The sequence below is a fragment of the Zophobas morio genome, unplaced genomic scaffold (genome assembly GCF_036711695.1).
Source record: "Zophobas morio isolate AGI-343-1 ecotype UQ-CSIRO unplaced genomic scaffold, CSIRO_AGI_Zmor_V1 ptg000277l, whole genome shotgun sequence".
Taxonomy (NCBI): Eukaryota; Metazoa; Arthropoda; class Insecta; order Coleoptera; family Tenebrionidae; genus Zophobas; species Zophobas morio.
This window is the reverse complement of record NW_026972381.1, coordinates 288,481-315,689: the sequence shown is the minus strand read 5'-3', so window position 1 is coordinate 315,689 and position 27,209 is coordinate 288,481. Positions and strand designations below refer to the sequence as shown.

The 27,209-nt window shown below is 34.2% G+C and overlaps 2 protein-coding genes and 1 long non-coding RNA gene across 7 annotated transcripts; 2 read left to right on the top strand and 1 right to left on the bottom strand.

Moving 5' to 3' along the window:
• The first annotated feature begins 1,767 nt into the window (after positions 1 to 1,767).
• Positions 1,768 to 3,745, top strand: LOC135119658 (glutaminyl-peptide cyclotransferase-like). Of its 3 annotated transcripts, none has more exons than XM_064044067.1 (10): positions 1,768 to 1,874; positions 1,925 to 2,053; positions 2,185 to 2,303; positions 2,366 to 2,418; positions 2,470 to 2,563; positions 2,620 to 2,754; positions 2,810 to 2,949; positions 3,010 to 3,064; positions 3,119 to 3,239; positions 3,292 to 3,745. In XM_064044067.1, exons 1-10 carry the CDS (start codon positions 1,797 to 1,799, stop codon positions 3,433 to 3,435), a joined length of 1,068 nt encoding a protein of 355 aa, XP_063900137.1. In that variant the 5' UTR covers positions 1,768 to 1,796; the 3' UTR covers positions 3,436 to 3,745. The 3 variants fall into 3 exon arrangements, with proteins under 3 accessions (XP_063900137.1, XP_063900136.1, XP_063900135.1); XM_064044066.1 differs by having other exon boundaries at positions 2,366 to 2,563; positions 3,292 to 3,399; positions 3,449 to 3,745; XM_064044065.1 differs by having other exon boundaries at positions 2,366 to 2,563.
• Positions 3,746 to 4,134: 389 nt separating this feature from the next.
• Positions 4,135 to 5,032, top strand: LOC135119677 (peptidyl-tRNA hydrolase 2, mitochondrial-like). Of its 2 annotated transcripts, none has more exons than XM_064044080.1 (4): positions 4,135 to 4,325; positions 4,565 to 4,672; positions 4,738 to 4,787; positions 4,870 to 5,032. In XM_064044080.1, the coding sequence occupies exons 1-4, from the start codon at positions 4,197 to 4,199 to the stop codon at positions 5,030 to 5,032; spliced, it is 450 nt and encodes a 149-aa protein (XP_063900150.1). In that variant the 5' UTR covers positions 4,135 to 4,196. The 2 variants fall into 2 exon arrangements, with proteins under 2 accessions (XP_063900150.1, XP_063900149.1); XM_064044079.1 differs by having other exon boundaries at positions 4,720 to 4,787.
• Positions 5,033 to 17,731: 12,699 nt separating this feature from the next.
• Positions 17,732 to 18,810, bottom strand: LOC135119668 (uncharacterized). Of its 2 annotated transcripts, XR_010278322.1 has the most exons (4): positions 18,717 to 18,810; positions 18,188 to 18,227; positions 17,925 to 18,029; positions 17,732 to 17,871 (listed from the first exon to the last, which is right to left on the bottom strand). It is a non-coding gene; the product is annotated as an uncharacterized LOC135119668 (long non-coding RNA). The 2 variants fall into 2 exon arrangements; XR_010278321.1 differs by lacking the exon at positions 18,717 to 18,810 and having other exon boundaries at positions 18,188 to 18,303.
• Positions 18,811 to 27,209: the final 8,399 nt, after the last annotated feature.

The following is a 27,209-nucleotide window of genomic DNA, read 5'->3' as shown; positions in this document are numbered from 1 at the left end:
TTGTAAGAAAGAGCGAAGACTAGAGACTTCAATACATTTTCATTCTGCCTCGCTTTAAAATTTTTTAGTGTACTTCGTGGTGACTCAGTGCTAGTTAACACGCTGCTGTTAGTATATTTTTTCTAACGTTGCTTGTCTCTCGCCCTGTCTTTTGTAGGCTGGTTAATATTTTTTAGTACTTTTCGAATATGTTTAGTAAATTTTTTACTTATATTTTTGTCACTAACAGTTAATTTTTTGTGTTAAACGAGCTTGCTAGACTTTTTGTTTTTTGTGGCTTTTCCAACATATACAGTAATATTTTAAAATGTCTATTAATTTTGTTTTGGCCAAAGACCTGTTTAATCTTTATTCTTTTAGAGCTACAGTTCCCTTATAACATATATTTTTGTTTATACAAAGTATGTTGTACTACAAAAAGAGTAGAATAGATTCTTGGGGACAAAGAAATTTGCGTTACAATTCACACCTCCCTTTAGTTATACACTGTTTAACCTAACACTTTAATCACAATGTTTTTTGAATTTAATGAAAACTACCAATACAGTCGTTTATAACGTTCATATAGTAAACCATCGTTTTTCTTGTTAACCGAACCTCTTATTTTTTTGGGAAGAGGATCTTACTTAAGCTAGCAAAAAATGTTATAACTAACGAGCTGAACGACTTTACATTGCGTTCGACTTGTCCGTTCACTGCCAGTATAGTGCGATCGGTTTCAAACGATTGAACGCAAGCTTGAGTGATAGATAGTAACTAAGCTACTAGCTTGGAAAAGCACGCAGCAGATCGCAGAGATTATATGTATTGCTTTAAGGGTGGTTCGCGCTATTAAGTATGTAGAAATTTTACTAATGTTTTGAATTTTTTAATAAGCATTTTGACGACTGAAAAGGTTTCAAGTTTTTTATAAAAAATGGAATAGTAATATTAAAATATAAATCAAAAAAACCTTTAGTAATAGATAGACGCTGCAGTAATCGATTAATAACCTCTATTTAAAGTAAGTTAGAGTATCTCCATAAGCCTTATATAAGTTGACTTAATTTTGGACTTAGAAAAAATTTAGCTGTTGTAGTAATTTTTTAGAATAAAAAAATTGATAAACCGTAGAAAAGGCTGATTGCCTTTAGTTTAGAGGGATTAAGTATGAAGAATCGCAGACTGTGGTAGAAGTCTATCTTCTCAAAGTTAAAAATTATAACTTTTGAATATATGGCTTACCGTATGTTACGTGGTTTTAACGCCACTATAAAAGTCTAACGTCACAGCCCAAATTTTCTTAAAAAAAAAAAAATTGCCTAAAATGGTCGTAAGTGAAAAAAGATATTAACTGTGTGAATTTCATAAAGATCGATCGCCTTTGTAAAACAACACTCAAGTGACGTTGATATTTTAATACGCTACTTCTAGTAAAATCCGAATTATTTTAAATAAGTACGAGCTGAAAAGAGTTAAAGCTTCTATTTCTTCACTAGTAGTTAATCGTTGTCATTAAGTTTAAAGTTTGTGCTTCAATAGAAATAGTGAATTTTTTGTTTTACTGTACAACTTGGGTGTATATAAGGCTTAAGAAATTTTATAAGTTTCATCCCATACTACAAAAGAAATAACAGTCAGCATTTAATTACCACCTGCTAAAGTAAAACGAGGTTCAATAAAGTCTAAAGAGGACCGTTATTAGCTAAACATCATTCTATTGGGTGCAGCCTTACTCCAACTCCATTTTGGTAGCGCATTCGCTTAAAAAAGGAAAAATCGTTTCTGTTAGAGGGGAACGGGTGCTGTTTCTAGGAATGTTTTTTTCCCTGCTCCTTGCATATGTTGTAAGTGGGCTTGCAGTTATGATAGATTTTGAGCAAAGACATACAAAAGTACTTGTAATTAAAATTTAGTTTGCAAATGATGGTCCATATTTTAATAGATATCTGAAACAGAGTTAATGCAAGTAATTTCCAAACTTGTGAACCTTGGCGTTTTTGTTTCAGATTATTTGCAGCAAATTTTAATGACTAGAGTTGTGGGTTCCGAAAATCATGAAAGAGTGAAGAACGTAATGTTTGCTTCAATTCCCAATTTGCTATTAGGGTTAACGTTTTAACTTAAAAAAAAATAAAGTTTAATATAAACTCCATATCGTAATAAACTCTTTAAATTTATATATATAATATAAATGCTGTATAGTTTATAGTTGACAAATTGGAAGAGCTAAAGTGGACTGTAGAAGTGGACGCTTTTACTGCACTTACGCCTTTGGGTCGAAGAAACTTTAGTAACGTGATAGCCTCAGAAAACATATACAGGTCAGACTGCCGTCCTTTTACAGTTTTTGCGTTATTATATGATTTCTCTTCTATTGGGCCAGCCCTCGAAAACTCGTGTTGGCTGCTCATTATGACACTATTAGTGTGAAAGGAGGTTTTTTACTACATACAGAGCTTTTAACTGGCGCACCACCGCTCTTCATAGGAGAATATATTGGAGCCACGGATGCTGCCGTTTCCGTGGCAATGCTGTTGTACGTGGCTTCAGTTATAAACAAAATTTCAAGAGGTCCAAAGGAGTCAGTTAGCTGTGCAAAAACCTAATTGCTTCAATTATAAACTTATTTAAAAAAAGTGAATTGTCTCTGCAGCTTATATTTTTTGATGGTGAAGAGGCATTTTTGAGCTGGTCCAGTACCGATAGTCTTTACGGCTCAAGGCATCTGGCTGGAGAACTGGAAAAAAAACGCGTTCCTTGCAGAAATAGCAAGTGACTTTAAATATACTATTTTTATCTTAAAGCAAGCATTTACTTTCCTTGAAAGGGCTTGTACCCATCTGAAACCGACTCAGCTTCAGGCAATAGAACTTTTTGTCCTCCTGGACTTGCTCGGCGCCGCTGATCCTCAGTTCTTCTGTACCGACCGTACTTCCTTGCGTTCTTTTATTGAGTTCTCTAGAATCGGTATCTAACTTTCTTTTTTTCGCTGTTTCTTTAGCAAACCTTTCATAAAAAAAATTGCAGAATCCGTCCTAAAGACTAACGGGCTACTGGATAAGCATACAACATCTTATTTTCAGTAAGTACTACTGCGAAAGTAGAATTCCTTACAGCTTATTTTTATCCCCTATAGAAATCCCCACATCACCTATTATGACAATAAAATTCAGGATGATCATATACCTTTTAAAGTGAGAAATGTTTCGGTGGTTCACTTAATTCCCGTTCCTTTTCCTCAAGTTTGGCACACACTTGTAACTATTCTACTTGTAAAAGATAGTATCCTAATAACAACTAATTATCTAGTCTGACAATTTTGAAGCACTAGACCTCCCGACCATCTCCAATCTTCTTAAAATTCTGATTGGCTATGTGGCAGAGTACACTCATTGTTATAATGTACCAAAGGGACAAGTTAACCACCAGACAACATCTCCTCTTCTCAGTTAATATTTTTTTTAAGGTAGAGAAGCTTGAATTGTAGTTTTTCGAGAGGTTGAACTAAGCCAGCATTATAGTTGTATCGACTTCCCTAATTTTTTCCGCCATGCGAGTCTTTTTCCAATAAAGTTTCTTCTCAATATACACCGCTTATTGAAAGTCTAGACTCTTCTATAGCAGCATTGAGTGAACAGATATTACAAGAGTATGTGTCTTCGCTTCATCACCAGCGTCGTTGTTTTGGGTTTTTTTTGCTTTCAAGTAAACTGTTTCAGGTTTCTGCATTTTTTGTTATCGGGTATCGCTGGTATTTTTAAAGATCTATTCAATTAGTAACTTACAGAGTAGAGAGCTAGTGTTATAAAATAGATATCTTAGTAGAGTACATGAAAATTTATCAACGCAATAAATAAAAAGGTCGCAACATGTTTTTAGTTGTCCCGTCATAAATGAGATTTGTCGCTGTAGTCCAACCATCGAAGCAGGGCTGGTTTAAATTCTATGAATATAATGCTACAGGAAAAGAAAATTTTCAGAAGCTATACGGTTTGAAATATTCCTAGAATGAATGAAGGCGAGACTAAATACGCAACCTTCAAAAACCGGAAAAGAGTCGCGTCGGTGGGAAGCGAGCCCGCGATACTCTTAACCGATGAGCTACGACGACTAGACTTTAAAATATACATTTCTGTTCGGTTATAGTGTACCAACGCTTTATTCTTTTGCCGCCAAAGTACTCTCATAATTTGGTCTGCAAAACTGCACTCTTTATGTTGGTAGTATTAGCGGTGGCGATATTTTCATTTGCCTTGGGTCGATTTTGGCCAAATTGTCGATCGTTTCTGATAACTCTAAAGAAGCCAAAATTTTCGTCTATTATCAATGAAGATATGAAGATGGTTTTTTTTTTTGCCGTATCTTTCTCTGCCTATATGTTGTATATTTATATATATGTTAATTTATAGATATACATTTTTTTCTTATGTAAAAAATTTCGTTGTTAGTTTGAATGTGAACCCTTTTTTAGCGCGCAACATAGTGATGGCTTATTTAGTATCTTTTTTAGTACAGTTTATGAGTTTTAAGATCAAATTTTTTGTTTTGTAGCGCTTGTGATACTTTCACTTTGCTACCATAGGCTCTAGTAGTACGTACTGATCTGAACATGAAGAGCGGAAAAATTGCTGCACAGTGTTGTCATGCCGCTGTCGGGGTTTATTGTAAACTCCAAAAATCCAATCCCAAAGTATTTTATTCTTGCATTTGTCACTCTTTTAATAATTTGGATTTCAGCTTTTAAATTTTTGGAAGTTGAATGCTCAACCCAAAATTGTCTTGAAAATTCCAGACGAAAGATCTTTGTATTACATATTACTATTTAAACTACCTAAATTAACGACTCTTTCATGAAGTTTTATGGTATTTATTGTTCTTTTAACTTAGAGTAGATATAATGCATAAAGCCAAAAGCTTAGGTCTTTGCACCGTTCTTATTACGGATGCTGGCAGGACTCAAGTGCCCAGCGGTTCTAAAACGGTGCTAGCCGTCGGTCCGGGTCCCTCCCAAATTATTAATGAGTGCACGGGACATCTAAAACTTCTTTAGCCCCCTCGTAATATTCTTTTACTAAATTTAAGCTTTTTTATTTAATTCCTCAGTATTATTTGTTACCCTCTTTAGGTTGAATCAAAAAAAAAATTTAACGTGTTGATCTTTTTAATAGTTTTCTCACTTTTAAAGTTTCTTTTTAAATTCATTGGTCGGTTATAACCTGCTCCCAATATACTAGTAATAACACTATCTGGTTTCTGTTCCTGGCCAGAAGTTAGCTACACCTAGCGAAGTAAATTTACTAACATCAGCTCCCTTTTATTACCTAATGTCAATCAAACGTTATTATTTATTAGTTTTATATGGTAAGCAAGGTTAATCAGCACTCATGGCCAGGAAAAGCCTTAGCGTTATCAGTCGTCACTCATTAGTATAACAGTTCTCTCGTCTACTTGCACGGAACGACAGCTGGTCATACTAACTTAGCAAGTTTCGCCTTGCTTAACTAGAGGCTCCACAAGCTCTCCTTAAGCTGCGTGCATGAATGAATAGCTTCGGTAGGCAATGCTAGTATACAGAGCGCAAGCTAATTCATACTAAAGCTCAGGAATAATGAGCCTATTCGCTAATAGTTACAAAGCTACAAGAGCCACCCACTAGAGCAACAAGTTTCTAGCTAACGGACACAAAGGCAGAAGCGCAAGGTATGCTGTTAACCTTAATCTGCGCCATAAAAGGTGGTGAAGATAGCACCTACCAAAAGGCTCAGCTCACCTGCAGGTTTTACCATTTTTAATATCAAGTCTTTCGACTCGAACCGGAGTCTATGAAACCATCCCTAGTAAATGCTCACTCTGTAACAGAGATCGACTGAGGAAAATACCATAATTACGCTTCACTTTGTCAAAAATGAGTTCAATCATTAAACTGGACACTAGCCATAACTTTTGCAAGTCAGAGAACACTCTCTGAAGGACTACAGTTGACGACCCCGAAGAGTGGACGGTGACAAGACCCCGGTCCAGATATTAGTGGTAAACATCAATTTCCAAAAGAGAGGCGACCACTTGGCAGCCATAGATCGAAACCAGCAGGAAACCGCATAGTCGCGATCTTTTTCGTGCTCTTTACGATGCCAGCTTAGGGGCATATAGCAATCCTTGCTCTGACAAAGGATGTACTTGACCCTGCGAAAGCATCGATAATTACTAACGGGCCAAGCGCTAAAATAATCGGCATAGCACTCCCATTGCGAGTCCAACCTGCACAGTTGCCTAAACAGATCTTTAAAGCAAGATAACAAGTTTATATATCTCCCACCAGCTCTCAGCCCGTATATCAGAATCTTGATACAATGTCAATAATGTTGCTTAGGGTTACTCGTGGAAGGAGACCTCTTAGCTTTGTGAGATAGGGTATAGTAGCCCTAAAACTACCGTTAGCATTGTGTTATATGTTATAACTAGCTTCTCATTTCAGGCTTGAACAAACTTTAAACACTAAGAAAGTTACCTAGTTAAATTTTTAGTACTTTTCTATAATGCTTTGTTTAAGTTTTATACGGAGTAACACTCTTCTGTAGTTTTTTAGAGTTGTTTTTGAAGGCTAATTTACTTCCATGCTTTTGTTTAACGTGGTGGGGGCAGAATGCCGTTATAACAGGAGACTTCGGTTTAACACGTACCAATGTTAGACAATTTTCTAAATAATCTTCCCTACCTCAACACCTTAAAAAATAGCCCAGTCGTTACTCTTCCCATAGATGAGCTCAAAAAAGCGCTAGGGAAGGGACCACTAGGAGAGGACTTAGCATCAGAACCAGTGTAAAGTCAGTCATTCTTTAACAAGTGCTATAAACTCTAACTCCATTACAATATTATTCCCTAGATCGATCCTTAATTTAGCTTGAAGAAAAACCAGCATAAACTGCTCTAGAGGATGGTAAAGCTATCTTTAGCAGGATTTTTTTATAAGCTTGAAAGGTTTTAAGCTTCCAAGTGTTTTATTGCTTTAATATTAGTAAACTCAGTAAGATCTTAAATAGGATAAACTCGTGGTAACATAGCAATAATTCCTCATTAGTACTTATTTAACGCCTGAGTTGAGAAACAACGCCTCTTGTTTTAGTTTTATATTACTAGTACCCTGATAGGATTGAGAGGGTTTTGTTTTATCAATCGATTAATAAAATAAAGTTAAAGCAAGGGAGACTCTTATTTAGTACCTAAGTGATTTCTCTCTTCATAAGTGGCTAACCAAGAAGTCCCCTAAGGAACTGCCGCGCTTCACTTTTACCCTGTAGTGCAAAGATTATTGCGCCTTTAGCTCCGTTGAATAGTTGTGGTTGACCAAAGCTTATTGAAGCAGGAAACCCTATAACACGTGGGCTCATTATTTAACTACAGAGAAGAATTTGACCTTAACACAAAAGATGACAATATAGAAGCGATCTCCGTTAGCTGGCCTTGCTTAATTTAGAAAGTTCATACATAGTAATAGATAAATAGAACAATTCAAGTTATACCGGTAATGATTGCCGGCTTCAGAAGTAAATCCTTAACACTCAAAGTATAAGTAACTAACCATTGTAGGCTAAGGACTAACCAAAATAAACCCTTTCAAACATTCAAACCATGGTGGAGAACACTAAGGAACCGAAGTCGGAGTCGCACAGAGTAAATTTAGCACCATAGTACTCAGATACTTGAGTTAAGAAGAACAAAACTCCTAGAAGTAGAGTTAAGTCTATTTCCTGCTAATAAAAAATTGTAATTCAAGTTAAAGTAACAGCTTCGCTTAGAAGGACCAGAGTATTGAATAAGGGCATTTAAGGGAATATACCAGAGATTCCAGAAGGACAAATTCCACCAATTTGAACCGAATGATTTAAAGAAATGTAAAAGTAAAATCAGATGAAAGACACAAAGAAAAAGGTTGTAGAGATCATATAGGTAATGAAAGTAGTACTTAATACTTTTTTAGTGTGAAAAGAAACGTAACCTAGTTGCACGCTTTCACTATAAAGGCCCTTACCCCACAGTTGTAGGAGTAAAGAGAACCCTAGAAAGCCAAGCAGAGTAGTAAAATCACCGACAAAATGATGGTTTCACGAAATAAAACCGCGAATATCAAAGGCAGATCATGAGATTGTAAAAGGTCGAAGAGATGATTTTACCAACTGAAAGTTAGTTCTATTCATTTAAAACCTATAAAAGGACTCAAACTTCTCTTTATTGCTTCGTAGAAGGCAACATAACTAACACTTACTGGAGCTAGATAATTTTTTTTTTTCACAACAAACAGTTGAAAAAATAAATGATCGTAAAAAGAGAACTTGAGTACTTTATAGGTTTTTTATGAATAGAAATAACTCTTAGTTGGTAAAACCATCTCTTTGACCTTTTACAATCTCTTGATCTGCTTTGATATTCGCGACATACACCGACTAATAACACTATTTACTACTATGTTTCTTGCCAGAAAGTAGCTAATTCCCTAGCATAATAAACAATACTACACCAATGCCGAATCTATACATGTAAGATGTATCCCAACACAAATGACCCAGGAACGAGGAATAGTGCTATCATTCATCACCACTAGTATAACATTTCTTTCGTTTGCTATTATATTCATTACTCGCAATGAACAACAGCTTCTTATGCTAACTTGGCCAATCTTGCCAACTTTCACTAACGGCTCCAAAGGCTCCCTATTTAGATATAAATATAGCTAACATCAGGAGGTAATGAGAGTGTTTTGCGAAGAAATCTTTTACTGGATAAATTTATAGGTTAGTTAGTCCGATCGCTAAACTTGTTTTAAAGCAACAAAAGTCAGCCAATAGAGCAACAGATATCTAGCTAATGAACATGAAGGCACCAGGCATGCTGATAGCCATAACCTGCACCATAAGGCATAGGTACTGCAGTAACTACCACAGAACTGATGCAACCGTCGCCTTTTTACCATTTTTAAGAGCATGTCTTTCGTCACGGCTCAAAAGGAACCTAGAACTCTCCGCAGTACAACGCAGACGAGAATTGTAAGAAATAACTCCTTCAAATCGTAGAGGGTGTCATGATCCAAGTCAGTTGCATCCCGTCCGCAGTGTGCCAACCTTTCGCCAACATTAGATCGAAATCATTGTGAAGTTTCCAGGAATAAGGCGCCGGAAGACGCTTATTGTGATATAGGCTCGATCTTTTTCGTGCGCTGCGCTTTACGATAGTTACCTGGACGCAAAAAGCAACCTTTACTTTACTATAGAGAGCACATTATTTGGACGAAAGCGTCGGTAATTGCTAATGGTCAAATGCCAAACATATTTCTTACCCTCCCCCCAACTAGCAAAACTGCACAGCTGTAGTCTAAAAGCTTAACTTTAAATCATGACCTTTAAATAGCCTAGACGCTGGGTTCAAAGTCAGTAATAGTTCCTTATGACTTCTGCACAAAGTTAAATATATAAATGTATAAAGGTATTAAGGAATTATGGTAATATGTTATAATTAGCACGCAGGGACTTGAGTGAAAAACGAAAAATAATTAAGTTCCATTCTCTTATAACGGGTTTTTGAAACCTTTAATTAACAAAAATGACTCTTAAAAGGATTAAGATAATGTTATTTCCAAGAAATTTAGCAAATAACTAAGGTGTTGGCTAGGGTTGAACTAGCCTCTTCGCTAAGATTTTTATGTTAAACTAAAACACCTAGAAAAAGAAGAGCAAGAAGAGTGAGGCAAGAAGAGTTCTCGTGCTCAGGGTGGAAACAAAACATGCATCCTTACTTTGAGCCTCAGTGTATCAGCTTGTTTACAAAGATAGAAAGTTTCTCTTCTTGACCTTAGCTACAAAGCTTCTAGAATTTAAACTAGTCAACAATACTATTCTATTAGCACTAAAACGCATGTTCAAACGAAGGATAATTCTGATAACGCTAAGGCTGAATGCTAATTATACAAATTAATTTACAACTAGCAGGTATGTACCTGGAATCGACGCAAATAGTAAAATTAAATGCCACTAAATACTAAAAATGTTAGCGCTAATCGCCTTACGAGGTTTAGCAATTTTTCCACTCAGATCAATTTGTCATTAGTTGAATAGATCTACCCTGTCACTTATAATTATAATTAATAATAATAATAATAATAATAAATGACTCAAGCAGGCAGTATAGCTAGTCTGCTCACAATAATAGCAGGGACGGTATTAATCATGCTGTAAACTTAGAGTTTTGTAATTTTTAAGAGCAGCTCTCTCGAACAGGTCGTAAATTACCACTTAGAGCTCTCCGCGGTTTCCATAATCCCTCCGGGTTTTTTATAAAAGCACGATAACATAGTCACACTACTTATTTTGTAAGCAATCCTTTGAAAGACAGGACTAAATACTACTGAAGCTTACTCTACTTGCTTTCAGCTAAAGCCATAGGAGGACAAGTAAAGAAGAGGGTTATAAACTAGCACAGTAATGCTTACAACTTAGCTAAATTAGGGAATTTTTCCATTGCAAGGCACTAGCGCCAACAGGCAAGGTTAGTTAGCGAGGACTACTCGAAGTCGAGCTACTGAAGTTGACTTTATAAATTTGTACTAGTATGATTGTTAACTAATATAGCTATTTGATTGTATCAAGTCTTTAAATGACAATTAACGCTTACATCACTATGTTATTAACGCATGATACTAGTTCCGCTGCGACCCTGGGCCATGATTGCTTTAATTGAAGACGTTCAAGCCCAAATGGCGCAGGTCTTAGCGAAGACCGCGGTTAAATTCGATAGACCGCTACATTACTTCCTAGTTGAAGAGATTGTTACTATTGCCTACCTGTTAGGGTAGAAGCTGTTTGGATTGTTTCACTTTGGAAAGAGATTTACTTAGTAGAATCACACTAACAAAGATAGTTAAGGTGTTTCGCGACCCAAAAAGACCTGTTAGAGACGTAGCATAAGTGCCATTATCGCTCCAGTGGAGTGTGAAACTCAAAACCATCGTCCAAGTCTCTAGTCTACTATGATCGTTAGGTTAATATAATAAAAAGGGCTAAGCTCAAAGTGACTAGTTAAGTTCATAATTAGCCCCAGTTGAATGCTGATCAGACACTAACCACTACAGGGGATTTGACCTTTCCAGGATAACCGAAGCCACCTTGCTGTGTTAAAGTGTGGAAACGCATAGAAGTGTGTTAGTTAAAAAAAGCTAAGTCTGACAGTTTCTTCCTTGCTAATCCCTTGTGACTTTCGTAAATTGTCAATTCATCTCCATTGCAGTTCAGTTGATGGCCTTCATTTGAGTATTTCTGGCCTTTAAGTTAGTACTGGTTGGTTTCCTTTCCTACGTTTATGTAAGAAAATAAACAGGCAGATCTCAAGGTTATTTTGAAGGCAGTTAGCTCGTTACTTACACAATAATACTGACTAGATTTGTTGTTTCTCCAGAGCTGATGGAGGGCTTTAGTAAAACAAAACTAATACACTACCACTTTTGAAATGATAGCTAACTAGTTTATTCTACTAAAGTAGAAGGGAAAAAAAGGAGAAGAGTTATGTTTCTCCTTTTAGATTATTTTTCAACTACCCGTTAGTTGTTGAAAAATGATCCAGCTCGAGTAGGAAACATAATCAGGTTATATCTACTACGAAGCAGGTTATCCTATTATTTGGGAGAAATTTTATAAAGCTCAGGGCTGCTTTATTGGTGAAATTACTTTTTATATTGCAATATGTACTACATCTACTCTAATTTTTTTTAACCACGAACTGTATAGCTAAGATACTTTATTATAATTAGCTGTTATCAAAACTTTTTAATTAAAGTTAAGATTTTTGGACCAACTTCCTTGGATTCAATGTTTATTACACGTGGATTTTACAGATTTCAAACTCTTAAAAACTTAACTTTAGTTTTACAGTATAAAATAAGTTAATTACTTACTAGCCTCCTAAAGAAATAATCATGACGCACCATAACACATAACACAAGTTTTTAGCGACGCGTAAGCCAATCCGATTTTATAATATAGACCTGAGTTATAGGCTTGCTTTTTTCCCAAACCACATTCTGACTATATCTCATCTGTAGTTGAAATTACTTTTAAGTTAGCTTAAAGAGAAGTATACCTTACGAAGCTGTCTATCGTTCAAAGTTAAAAAATATTAACTTTATAAACTTAATTTAAGTTAACTCTCCTTCCACACTCTCGCCCACGTCACAGCGCTCCTTCTGTGTAGCTCTTTTTATTACACACGTCGGTTGCGCATTACACAATTTAAATTGAAAAGGTTCGTTCTTGTATATTGATTTTAACCTATAGCTGAAGTCTTACTACAATCAAGTATACCCTCTTCGCCGTCCTAATAACTCTGTACTTGTTTATACACCCTACACAAACTTTCTGTCTGTTAATCAACTATAAACTTTGAGTAAAAATATAAAAAGGTTTTGACACCAAAAAGACCAAGACCCTATAAAGTAAAAAAAGAAGTTTGGGAAAAACTATATAAAATGCAAGTGTTGCACTAGTTGAAACTATTGGAATTTCGAAGAATACATTTTTAAATTACTCTCTTCTGTAATAGTAACAGTAATATTAGATGTTATTTAATGGTAATAATAACAATAATACATATAACAATTATGTTAATAACAGTAGTACTAGACAACATTGGTAATGGTGCTAATATTAAATGCATTAGCATTACAGAAAAGTAGTACTAGTAATATTAATAGTAATATTGTTGTAAGCATTGTTAGTTCATCGTAGCTATAATGACAAGCTAAAAATTTCATACATTACTATTAAAAACAAAAATAAATGGCAATCAATATCCACTCTTTCCTTGAAAATCACAGGTAGTTCAGTTAGTATTAGCCCTTAAAATAGGGAAGTGGGGAAGGGGGTTTCAGTTTCATTCGTTAGACCTCTCCTAGTAGGAAATACTGTCTCCTGTACTTGCAAAGAATCTTTTGTAGTCGGCACTAACATAATCTTTCCTCCATATAAACAGTTCTTCTCCGTTACTTTATGATTTTTAAATAAAATAGAAGAACTTGTAAGTGTTTTTGGTGAGAATTCTATAAATATGCTTACTTGGCATTAAACTTGGTTCGTAAGGAAGAGTCTTCACCCTCTAATTTAGCCAATTTCTTAACAACGCACCGCAATTCATTTGCTCATACGCGCATATACTATTTTTTAAAACTAAACACAATTATCGAGAGTTTACAGGTCTATAATCATCCAGTTCATACCTACACGCTCTTAGACAGATTTCGAGCAAGAATACATAGATTTCGTGTAGGAGAACTTAAAGAAAATTAAAAGTATTAAGTCTTAAAAAATATCCATGACATTATAAAACGTACACCTAAACTAGCTCCCATGAAACTAAAAAAAAAATACAGAGCAGGAAACGCACCGGAAATAAAACAAGGCACCTTTTATGAGTAATATAGGGAAAATGTTTCCTTTATAAATCAATCAGCTCTCCAATCAAATTGTAGAACATCTTAAAATGCGAAAGGACTAATGAGGCCTTCGTTGAAGTCCACATCACAATCGCGCACATGAAAATATCTGTAGACAATTGAAAATACGATAGAAAATCACTCTGGCAACAAATACAGGGAGGTGGAATCCAATAGCTCAACTTTAAACAAGATTGACATTTTTAAGGATAACAAAATTTAAAATAACTTGATAAGAAAACAATTAAGAATTGTTAAAGCGACACCAATGGTCTAGAAAAAGTCAATTTTTTTTTATTTAACATAAAAATTTAGAACTAAAATAATAAGAACAAGAATGCCCACCTTTTGTTAGACTGGCTTTTCATTGGGAGTTATCAAATTATAAGCTTGAATACTCAAACTAATACACAACTTGACCGTAACTAAAGATAAATAATATGGCTACTCGAACTTCTGCTAAAAGAAGTCTCTAAAAAAAACATTAATAAAAACTTAGTCGCAGGGAACATACTCTTTATATATGATCCCATAGGAGGGAAGTCGATATAACTAAGGTGAGCTACTGAAAAGTATCCTACTGGTATAGAATTTTAACGAAATAGCTTCATAAGAGTATCAAATCAAAATACAAGAACTTGACATAACCAAATAAGAACTAACCATATAAACGCGGAAGGCCGTTTCAGAAAGAAATCCCTTGCTACACTTATGGGCAAGCTAAAAGAACTATAAAACCCCACCAAAAATAGGAACAAAAAGCATTAAATCGTGCCTATTCAGGTGGTCCATTATACAGACAGATGGCTTTTCATCTGCCAAATTCATTGACTACTTAAAAAGAATGTTTTAATAGATCGAACTGATGAGGAGTACAAGCATGATACAAACCCTTTTAACACCAACAAACAAAAACGATTTAGACTAAATACGCGCCAAACCCTTTGTTACACGCTTAATAGGAAAACTATGCGCGACGGCTTCCCTGACTTCAGGCAGGAGAATTAGGGTCCTATCTGCTACCACTTCAACAATAAAAATTAACACCTAACGCTAATGACTACAGATTTAAAGCATTCACGAGCGCCAAATTTGCAAGCACAGAAATTTATAATGCTACTGCCGCAAACTGGGGCAACCTAAAAAAAAATGTGTAAAAGCAAAAGAGGAGAGAACAACTAAAGCAGCACCTATGAAAGTATATAATATAACAGTTGGCTTAAGAAACTAAAGGTAACCTTAAAACTATTGAGAGAATCCACCAATCCGCTTCAGGAATCCAAGCAGGTCAACATCAGCATTCGAACTGACTAAAAACCATTAGACCCCTCTCCACGATGGTTGGTACAGCCGTCTACCGACGCATTAACGAAAATAATTCTATCAAGGCGGCGAAAGGAAAAAATTTGCACAAAAAATTTTGGGAAATAAACCATCTTAAGTATTGAAACTCTACGACTAATCATAAACATAACCTTAGCTTTGGGAGAAAATTAAATGAAAGCGGGTACACAACTACTTTTAACAATCGAACAGTAACAATCACACATTTAACGGAGATTATAATAAAGGATGACTAAAATGGTCTTTATTTAATCAAAGATAGATGTATCCCTCATTTATGACAAAATATGAAATGCATGGAATATTAGCATAATGCTCTGAGCACAATTGACAATGCAAATTACAGACAACTCAAAACATATTACCTAACATCCGAATTTTCTAAATATAGAATGCAAAATAATTGTTTTACTAACTAAAACAGAAGTAAGCAAGCTCAATGAGATTATAAACAAAAAATTCTGGATGGACTACTAATACATAGACACACCGCAATGGCACACGGTATCCATATTAAGAACAAATATGTAACATCATAACAGCTGCGAAAGCTAAGAAGAAACTATAATTATAATTATCAGAGCAAAAAGAGCGAGTAGAGCATCAAATAACCAAATTAGTCATTACGCATAATAGGTTTATTCTGAAAAGATGTCTTAACCACAAACAGATACCAGGGTTTACCGAAGAGACTAAGACAACAACGGCGCAGAGGCCGTTAACTTTAATTTACATCGGTCTTTTTAACAATTCGCGTTCTTACAGTACCGTTCGAAATTGTCTCCATATTTTAATTTTTTTTCGTAAAAATTTTATGCTTTAATTATTAATCAGTTATACTAATCCCTTATATATATATAAGTTTAGATTGTAATCTATTTAATTTAGTTAGTATTAGAGGAATTGCTTTCTTAAGTCTTTATCGCTTTTTAAGTATTGATTGAAACGTGTTTCGCACGTGACCCCCCTTCGGGCAAAATTGTTTGTCTTTATACGAAATTTTTATGATCACTCCATAGGGTGGTTTTTTTTGTCTTTGAGCGGCTATAAAGGATAGCTTATTTAGAGGACCTTGATTTAACAATGCGTAAACTTTCAATCGATAAAGAAAAAGATGTAAAATATCTTTTAGGTCAGGCCAGCCTTATACTGAGATCGCTCGTGAATGAGGTGTCAGTAAGGCCACAATATTCTAGATCAAAGCTCAATATGATCCAAATCGTCATTGCAATGAATATGGGCGTCCAAAGATCTTGAAAAACCTGTATGTAGCTCGACTTGTGCGACAAGTGATTTTGGTGCAATCGACACTGCATGGAAAGCTTATCAAATCATTAAAACAACATTAGATAGATAGTTCCATGACAGATCGTATAGAGAGCACTGCATTCTGCTGGTCTGCATGCGAAAAAAATTTAATTAAACCCACTTTGACAAACCGTCACAAGCGACTAAGATTTGTGTTTGCGAAGTAGGAAAATTGGGCCATTTCTGACTGGGAAAAAAGTAATTTTCCAGACGAGACCAAGATCAATCGATATGGTTCAGATGGTATTAGTTGGTGTTGGTTGCGATACGGTGATAATCGAATACTTGACCACCAGGTAGTGCAAACGTATAAACATAGGGGAGGATCGACTAATGATTTGATCCCGTATAAATTCTGAGCTCGGATATTTGGGAAAAGTGACAGGGTGCATCACCGCAAGCACGTATTTACACATTATTAAGAATGACCTACCCAGAACATGCGTTTGGTATGGTCTTGGCCTTTTGGTGAAATGGTTTTTCAGCGGGGTGATGCCCCATGTCACACTGCACTATCGGTGCGATCATGGCTCCAAGTTCAGTCGTTCCAAGTGCTAGACTGGCAGCCACAATCTCTTAATCTCATTCCCATTGAGCAAGCATGGGAATCTTGAAGAGAAAATTGGGATCATACGAACCAGGTTCTGCTTATCATCTAAGGTTACACATGCTCTGCTTGAGTACCTGTAAGAAGAGATAACTTCTACGGGCGATACTAATATTCATCGCGTAACATTTAATAACTAAAGTCGTCAGAGAATGAACCAGGTTTAGTCAGCGATTTAATAGGTTAGTTTGCGAACGCCACGAGTTTTGCATCCAAAGATACAGGGAAGATTTCACTTGCCCATAGACATTAGCCAGCCTCGGAGTTTTTACCAAGTTTTTGAAGATCTTTCAACCCGCGCTGAAGCACTTGCAGCCTTCCGAAATACAGCGCAACTCTTACAACAGAGCCGAACTCAGGAAGGTTACCATAATCACAGGGAAAAGGTTTGGTAAATAATTACAATGATCAATATGTAGCTGCAGGTAACACCTGTTTCGACGTAGAGGGTGAATGGCCCGAGAAAGTTGTTATTGCATTCACGCTGCATTCCCCCTCCGAAAGGCAATTTTTCTACTACCGTAGACCGTAGCCCGCGGGTAGCGGACAGGAATAACGCTAAGGCTGGATGCGAATTTTATATGTAGGCTTGTCTGTTACAAGCACTTGTACGACGCTGAGCCTAGGGACAGAAAGGAATCCTCGCACCCAGGAAGAATATACAGAATTATCGCGATAGCTCATCTAGTGGTTTCAAGCCACCTGTCCAAGGCAGGAAAATGAACCTAGCCCTGCCATTAACAGGCCAAACTACACAGCTGCCCAAACGGAATCTTTAAATGATGGCAGCCGCCTACATCGCTGTGGTCGCAGCGATAAAAAGGCTATTTGCGAGTCCTCGCAAAAAGGGTAAGATAGAGATGTTAAAGTAACTTGCAAAGAGAGCCACCAGCAACGGGAGCCAAAAAAAATGTATCTCCCATGTTACTGTTCAATCAAGGTGCTAAATTATTGTAGATTAATAGCACTGTTTGAACAAAAGTTCAATAAAGTTAAATGAGTGCTACAACCTATAGAGAGGTAAAAGACTGCAACAAGGTGAATGGGCGAAGCGCCAAGGTGTTGGTCAGGTTTGAACTGGTTTTATCCGAGCGTGATAGTTTAGCAGTTAAACTACAACACAGAATAAACGGAACAATTTCATTCAGGCGGTAGCCATCTAATTGAGTTAGACTTTATAATAGCCAAGATAATTTAGCCAAGTTAGCATACATGTACGATTGAGCATAGATCTCTGAATGCGACTACAGAAAATACATATATTTTGAGAGGGTTTAGCTAGTACGAAAGCATTTATCCAGTGGAAGAGGAGTTAGCCTTTAGTGGGTTATTTTAAAAGTGTTTCCATATTAGATTATCTTTATTAGGGCTTCGTTTATCTTTTTAAAGTTAATGACTGTACCAACTTTAATTATTGCAATAGATCAGTTAGAGTTAGCTGCAAATATATATATACAAATATAAAGCTAAGTCACCTTAATGAACTTGAATAAAGTTTGAGATAACTGTCAAGATCTATAGATCACTCGTTAATGCTAGGAAAGAAGCTCCAGATTACTACAAAAGACTGAGGAAGTTGCTAAAAAGAGTAGCAGAGTCTAGATGTTAACTATGATTAATATGATGAAAAAGTTCTAATTTAGTAGAAATAACTAACTAACAGTCTAGAAATTCTAGATAATTAATTGTTCTACTAAAGTAGAACGAAAAAACAATAAATTAAAATAATTCCTTTAATCGCTAGGATAAGGTTAAGGCAGGCAAGGAACCTGGGACGACTGTAGTTAAGTCCCCCTGTAGGGTCTAACAGCATAACTAGGATTTAATTTAATTTATTGCTTTTTCGTTCTACTTTAGTAGAACATTTAATTTGCTAGCATTTCAAGATTGTTAGTTAGTTATTTTGTTCTACTAAAGTAGAACTTTTTCATCATTTTAATCATAGTTAACATCACTCATGCCTTTAAACATAACAATAAAACACAAATAGAACTGACTATTTACTTGTGAAAGCTCCGCTTTGAAAAATGGGACAAAAATTAATCCTCGCGCCCAGGAAGAGTGTATTAAACAGTGATTCTGGCAAAAGGGAGCTATAATAATTATTAAAACCTCGTTTATTAAATTAATTTTTCTACGTGCAAAATTGTTTCTATAATCTTTCAACCTTACAAGCTCATATCTTTTCGAATATTAAACCAATTGAAGATCAAGTATTAACAAAATGTAGCTAGAACATAGAAGTTTAATGTGTATAAATTTTAAAGTAATCCATTTGAAACAATTTTGCACGATAACGTGTTTCTCCACTTCATATACTGTACAATACATGTTTACGAAACGAAGTAATTAATCCTGAGTAACATGACAAGAAGCAATTTTAAATAAGCAGGGTTGAACAATGACAAATACTGGCTTTCCCAGAACTAGGAAAATCTTACCACCAATAAAATATTTGGAATTAAAGAGACATATCCTCTATAAACCTTTTAAATGCAAGTATTAGTCGACAATCCAGAAAATAAAACCAAATTCATGAACTGCTACTCTCCTTTACAATGCGGTAGACAAATACAGAATCCATAACATTAAGACAAAATATTATTAAGTCAAAAAACACAGTATGCTTTGAACGTTTATATCTTTTATAACACTGTAAGGCGAAGAAGTAAAACTAACATTAAAAACACTAAACAACATGCGTAATTTAAACAAATCAGCATACACCTACCATTTATGATCTTACCAGGAACCCAGCAACGCAGCCTACAAACTCTGACGAAGGAGAACGCTGCAATGACGAAAATAACAAGGAGAGCATGGAAAACCAAAACGAGCAATGGAAATTGTAACTCTGAATAAAATGCAAGATGGTAACCGGCACCGTGATTATAACTAGTGCTATTCAATCAGTTGAATTATGTTTATATTATGTTATTTGATTTATATTATGTTAGATTTTAATTCAACTATATATTTAATTTTAAATTTCATTTATTCTTATTATAGATTATTCGATAAGATCGTTACCTGATTGTCAGTTTGATTTGATTAGTAGTAACGAATGTAAACACAGTACAAAATAAGTTATTTTCTTCCAAGGCTCGTAAGGATAACCTTGATTCAAATAGAGATCTGTTAGAGGTAGTTAGTAAGATAAAAGTTAATAAGATAAAAAGTTACAAATAATAAGATAGAAAGTTAAATAATTTACTACCTCTAACAGATCTCTAGACCAATGGTCAATGCTAAAGCACGAGATTACTCCAAGTCAGTAGCATAGATTTTAATTATGGAAATACTTCGTTAGAACAAACTAATTTGGTACCACGCTATAAATGATAGTTAGCTTGTTCTACCAAAGTAGAACGAAAAAAAAGATTGTAAAATTTTTTTCTCATATATATCATTACAAAATATTAGACACACTCACAAAGAGAACTAAAAAAAAAAAGAAAAAAAAGAATTAATCGCCTACTACACACAACACCAACACCCTAGGCCCAGCAGATCCGAATTTAAAAACAAGCAAATCGAACTTTGGCTATCGAATATACAAATTAAATTAGAGATTTAGAACCAAGGAAAGGAGCCTAAAACTAACTTAATATGACATAGAACCTCTCTCTTCACCAACCTATAACGAATCTATAAAATAGCTGACACGGAACACCAAAAAGCGGCTATCTATGAACCGAACTTGACAAATAAACACGATGGATTTACAATCATCAGACTGCCTGAATTAACAGAAGGCATTAATATATTGTCAACTACATGAAAATCATCCATAAAGCATGACAAGGATATAAAGAAAGACAACGCAAGGGATACAGAAGCATTTTCCTCTCCGCGACAAACGCTAATAACCATGGCCCACCAATTGAAGAGCTTGGATTTTACCAAAATTTATATAAAAAAGTATATTAAATCAAGGGTGCTTTTATTGACCAGTTTCGGTTTGTATTTATACCTTTACAAAAGGTCGAAGTGTTCTTCAGTATGTATTTAATAAATTTAAATTGAACCAGACAAAATTTTAGTGTTTAGTTTGTATCCAATTAATAAAGTAGGTTAAATTAAATTTTTTTTTGTGCTAAAATATTAATTGCTCTTTTTATGTATTTTTATTGGTTATTTCTCAGGTTTCTGATTGGATTAACCACTGATCATTTTTCCTGTGAAAATTAAGAGGGTTAGTGTTTTGTGTTGGCGCTTGTTTCTTTTTTTGTGTTTATGCATGTTTTATGGTTATGTACTTTAGACTTAAAGTCTTATACAATATATTTTTGTTATCTATGTTTACTTTTGTCCTTTCTATTTTTGTTTATTGTTTTCTTGTTTTTGTGTTTCCCGTATATTGTGTTTTAAATTTTGTCAGGTGTTCTGTATACCGTGTTATTGGGTTAGATATACACACAGCTGATATAAAAAGGGACTTAAATTGGAATTATAATTGCGTTGAAGGGGTATTAGGAATTGGTATGACATTAAAAAAAACGTTGAAAATAAAGTAAAGACGCTCATCCAAATATTTATTAAACTAAAACTTGCATTAACAAACGACACAAACAAAGAGTATGTCTGTTAATTACCTCCTTCAGAACATATCATTTCCAACCAGCAACTGTAAGATAACTACAGAACACTGAAGTTTCACATTTATAATCAACTCTTCGCGTACTCATCTCTCTACTTATTACAAAAAACTAACTAATTTACAAAAAGTGGGATAACCACTACAGTCCCTTGGGACTAAGATGCTGTTCGGAGTCCTCTAAGACTGATAAGGGAATTATGATTACAGTTAGTAACATCGTAGTTCATGAAAATGCCGACAGATGCAAAATACGCAAGTCAGCGTGCGAAATTGGAATACATAGCATTGGGCAAATTTAAGACTTAAAGCACTAGTAAAATTTACAAAGGAATTATATCTTCATCGGAAACATCCATATACGCTGATGAAAAACCAGTGCGGGCGGTGCTCACAAGAGACTGAGACACTTGCATATGAGTTATTGCTAAGCTTAAGAAAAATTAACAAAACTTTAGCTATAAGGTTTTATCCACCCAGTCATGAAATGCTTTCGCATTTGAAGCTTTAACACCATCTTATTCAACCCTTAACAACCCACAGCAAGAAGGTATGGCCAAATTAAATATTAACTCGACACCAAAAAAAATCAGGAATTGTTAAATTTACGTAACGGCAAGCGACATCATCGGCCTAGAAAAAGTAAATTTTCATTTAAACCTAAAATTCTTAGTACCCAGCATGGTCCTTACGGTTAATTAAAAAAAGGGATAGAGAACATCACAGATATTATCTAGATAAGTCTAGTAAGAAGGGTTACATATGCTGTTGGCAAGAGATTGTCGCCAAGGGCTAATAATAACCCGGAGTACAAACTTATATTTTAGATCAAATTATATGTATCTCCAAGGCTGCGACAGCTAGTGGTTTTAGTCCATTAATGATTGGCGCAAACTAATCCATAAACTTTATCTTTTTCTTTTACCTATTTTACCCTGTAAGGACTATGCGTCTGTGTGCTGGGAATGACAAAGCAAAAACTATTACAAAAACAATGAAGCTCATTGGCTGGCAGAATCCGAGAGATAAGTATATAGAGAGGAATAATCAATAAGCAATTTTTTTTAACCACTTGTTTTACAATTCTTTTTTAAAGATGACAAGTCACCTACATGACTAAAGTATTATGTAAAAATACTAAAAAAGTAAAGGATGGTTAAATTGTATGCATAATATGCAACAAAAAATATGGCTATATCTTATTCTATTACTTTAATGAACCATGCACAATTTGCAAAAAAACTGGTCACGTCGAGGGCGCCTATCTAAAGAAAACACAATCTCGTTTTTTGCCGAAAAAAATGATATAATCGTTCACAGTAGGGTGGAATGTTTTTTTAACCTCTACTAATTTTAAATAACCATTGGAAAAACACAATGAATTGCATGACCTACCTTTTTACGTGCATAACCCGACGTCAAAATAATATTCAAATATGCCTTTTAAAACTGTTTTTATTTAGGTAAGATTAAATCCATATTTTCTGAAAGGCTGCTTTTTGTTATAATTTGTATTATAATAAAACAAAAAATTTTACTCTAGTAATGTCCCCAGTTTCTTTCTAAATTTTTGGCCACTTCTTATTTTTTTCTACTCGAAGGTTAATGACTGGTAGAATAAAATTATGCATTTTCCGTATATTACTTCGAAATGGGCCACTAGAACAATTAAACCCATTAACAGCTCTAGAGAGTTTCTTATTCTAGAATTACGTGGCTAATAATTGCAATTCGCTACTAAAGTTTTAGGACTTCTTGGCTCAAGAAGCGGACGCTAAATTTATCAAAAATCACATCTCCTACAGGACTCGTTAAGATGTCCACTGAAAGATGTTACAGCAAAAGTATTATACCTTTTTCTTTACACAAAAACTGGATAACTAATTAATCGGGTTATTTAAACTAACGAAAAAGATAATCTCTTTGCCTGACAATTTGCTGAAATTCCACGATGTGTTTAATGTTAGTTTATTGGATATATTTAACTGCCCACCGCATAAAAAACAGTGGCATCGCAGATGTTACACTACTTTTTTTAGCGAGTTCTAGACACTCACCTAAACTAACGTTTGCTATTTTTAGGTGAATGACCTATTTAGATGGCGAGGGAACATTTTTTCATAAAGAAGAGAATTTAAAATAGGGCACTAGAATTTATTACAAGGAACCGATATATCAGAGTAATACACTTATCAAGCTGCTTCACGATTATGGCACGCCGGAATAACCAGAAAAAATAGCCAAGCACTCCCCTTTTGTTCCGCTCTGTCTTTTATTATTGACGACTATGTTTTGTTCTTTATTATTTTTAATTAATAATACTTCTTTCTAGTTTTGCGACACTACCCACCTTCATAGAAGCAAGGTTACTTTTTTGGTTACAGTATATCAGGTTTCATATTAAAAAAAGTAATATAGCTAAATAAATAAAAAGTGAATGAATAATGAGAAATAATAAGTAAAATAAACACATAAGCTTAAAGTAACAAAAAAAAAACAAAATGAAGAAATAAAACGCAAAGACGCATTTTTAAAGAAAAGAAAGTAAAGAGATCTAGAATTTCCAGTTGATTTTTATTTAATAAAGTTTAATATACACATACATATATAGTAAAAGTTTCTGTAAGCTAGAATTGCAACTCTAATAATTTATAGCTTACTTTTAACCGGATGTAATTTTAAATATTGACTATATAAAATTATGGAATAGTATTGGTCGGTAAGTTAGATTCTCTTCCTAAAGAAATTTTTATGATTATAGAGCTATAATTCTCATTGATTCTGACTTATATAAGTGATTTATAGACCGAAAATGTGTGTTGTCACCGTAGCTTAGCGGGTAGAGCATTTCCGCGAAATTGCCTGATCGCGAATTCGATTCTTATATTATTTTTAGTCGTAATATTTTTTCATTTCAGTATTCAAATAAAAATTTACACAACGTAGTTTCTGTGCTTACAGTAATTTGTTACGTTGTAAGTAAAAATTCTTTAATTTTAGTCTAAACATACTTTAAAAATTCAACTGCAGTTACCAAAAATTCTCTCATATTCTGCTTCGATAATCCCAAACATTCATTAATAAGCGGCAAAAAGGTAAAATAAATCAGTTAGTTATATGCATACGTTCTCACTTAAGTTTTATTACATTAGTAAACTTTTGACCAACAATAAAGCTGGCTACTACTTTCTTCAGCTTCATTATAGGGCTTCACGCCTTAGCAAATGATTAGTTACCCCTTAAGGTTGTGTTTCGTTTTTAGTTTTGCGATACGCTAAGCCATCGTCGTTATTAACACAGGGGCTCCTATATCAACTGTTACTAGGTTCAGTTTATAAAAGCAGTAACATGTCAAGAAGATGCGAGTCCTAATACAGTGAATGCAATTATTTACTGGCTTATTAACTATATAATGACTGTTACATCCTATCATATTGATTAATCCCTCCTTGGTGGTGGTAAACTAATTGACGTTGCTTTCAAGCCTTTCCTAACCAAGCAACATGCGCATAAACAGGGTCAATATTTCCATAGAGAACTAGAACTATATTTTATTGCCAAATTCATTTACTTCTAAAATTTTTTTCTCTTTACTTATAGTCTCTTTGTTCAGTAACTATATCTTAATATTATAAAAAATTTCGAACTATGTAACCAGCAATGTGAGTTCTTTAGACTTTTTTAAAGTAGTGGACTATCCATATCTTTAGTAGAACCACGTATGGTAACGACAACAATTTTTATAACCTATACATTAATTTTCTTATCTTCTCTTATCAATTTTGGACATTCTTTAGCATTAGCTATATTGACTAAATTACAACGTCGAACAAACCTTGGGCATTTTTAGAACTTGATAAAATGAATATTAATACAATAAATGAGGAGTAAATCGAACCCGATGTTATCTTTTACCATTGCACACTGCTATGTCTATAACATCAGCTCTCATCAGGATATCAACAGTTACAAAACTGAAGAGGTTTGCTTTACTTTAGATGAACTGAGTTTTAAATTTTAAAGTACATCTATTATTTTTATCATCTAAATGAAACGCAACGCTTTTAATAGTTTTTTTGAGTTACTTAGGATATTTAAATAATGAATTATTGAACCTATTCCCACTTAAATTTTTTTCTATATTTTTCTAAGAACAGTTTTCACAAGAAAAAAAGTTTTTAATTTCCTTTTTTTGATTTCAAAGTGCGTCCCAAAAAGCACAAATTGTAGATCACACAAAATATATATCTTTGAAAACTAAAATATTATGACTACAAAATATTATAATTTCTGAAAATATTTGAGGAACAATATAAACTATAACAAAATTAATATAAAAATATTTTAAGCTTTTGGGACCGTAAAAATTTATGTCTGAGAAGCAAGAGTTTTTACTATATTTTCCCTAAATATTTTAATTAAAAAGATCTAAACTTTAGCTTATGCCAGTACAATACAAAACCTTTTAAAACTGGCTTTAAACGTTTTTTGGTTAAAAAAAAAAGTTATCTATTTCATTAGTGGAACAGGAGAAAAAAGATATCAAGTATAATAAAAGTTTTAGTTGTAATTTTCCTCCTCGATACACTGCTATAACTTGTATAGGAAATAATATATACTTGAATAAAAAATAGAGATTTAAGTTGTATAGGGGCCTAAATAAGTATCACTTTTTTATAACTACTAAGTAGAATAAAAAAATTAAGAAGCTATGTAAAAAGTTAAGTATCCTAAATATTTACCAGCTACAAGGTTCGTAAAAGTAATTGCCAATTACTATGTAGCTAAATTTGTTATAAAAAATAACGAAATATAAAGTTTAAAAAGACCAAAAAAAAAAATTTCTTGCTTAAAAACTAACTAAATTTCGTGCAGAGAAAAATATTGTAACTATTCAGTACCAAGAGCTGAATAATAACCGTAATTATCCTTTGAATTTTTAATTAGGCTTAACGCTATTGGTATTAATAGTAATGTAAAAATCAATTTGGAAGGTAAACTATAATGAAGCAGGAAAAACAATTTAGTTGGCTGCGCAGTGCTAAGGAGATAAATGAATTTTAAACGTACGGTTTAGTCTGCACGTTAGAAGTTATTAGGTGCATACGAATTGGTGAGGACTGAAAACTAAAATGTATATATAAACTAGCCATTGAAGAGAGACTAAGCCTCACTCCCGCATATTTCATACGTCTTTAATAAAACGCAGAAAAGGTTAACTGCATTTCAAAAACAAGCTTCTGTTATACAAATTGGTAATACGACCGGTAATGGTCTATGCCTCTATCGCCAGAGCAATTCTTCAAGGAAACATTCATCGACTACTATTACTACAAAACTGCGCTGTAAAAATGGTAGTGGAACGCTCCTTGGTTAGTGCGCAACAATTAACTTCATAGAGAGTAACTTCGAGCCTACTAAAGAATATCTTTTTAAATTTCAGACACCACAACGTACTAATTAGGCAGGCTCATCAAGTACCACAGGCCGAATAATTCCTAGCTCTATAAGAGGGGAAATATGGTTAAAATTGTATATTTTCTGTTAAATTAACACAATTTTTTTTAATAAAATAAAGGTATTGAAACTTAAATATTCAATTACATGGAATATTGTTACCATTTGTTATTACGTCTTTTCTGATATATATTATATAGCTGTAATGATAAAACGCATTCGTTCCAGTTGAAGGCGTTAATTTGTTAAGGAAGTCTAACACCGCGCCCCTAATTAGTAGAGGGAAAGTAGATTAAGCAGCAATGGATTTAAAATTACGCTAGTAGTAAGCAAGTGCTATAAATAAAAAAAAGTTTTGTAATAATTTTCTTTTGTGACGTGGTTGTGCGGAGGCCTGCAACTTGCTTAGTAGCTTTGCTAGGCTAGGGAAATTAATAAAATGT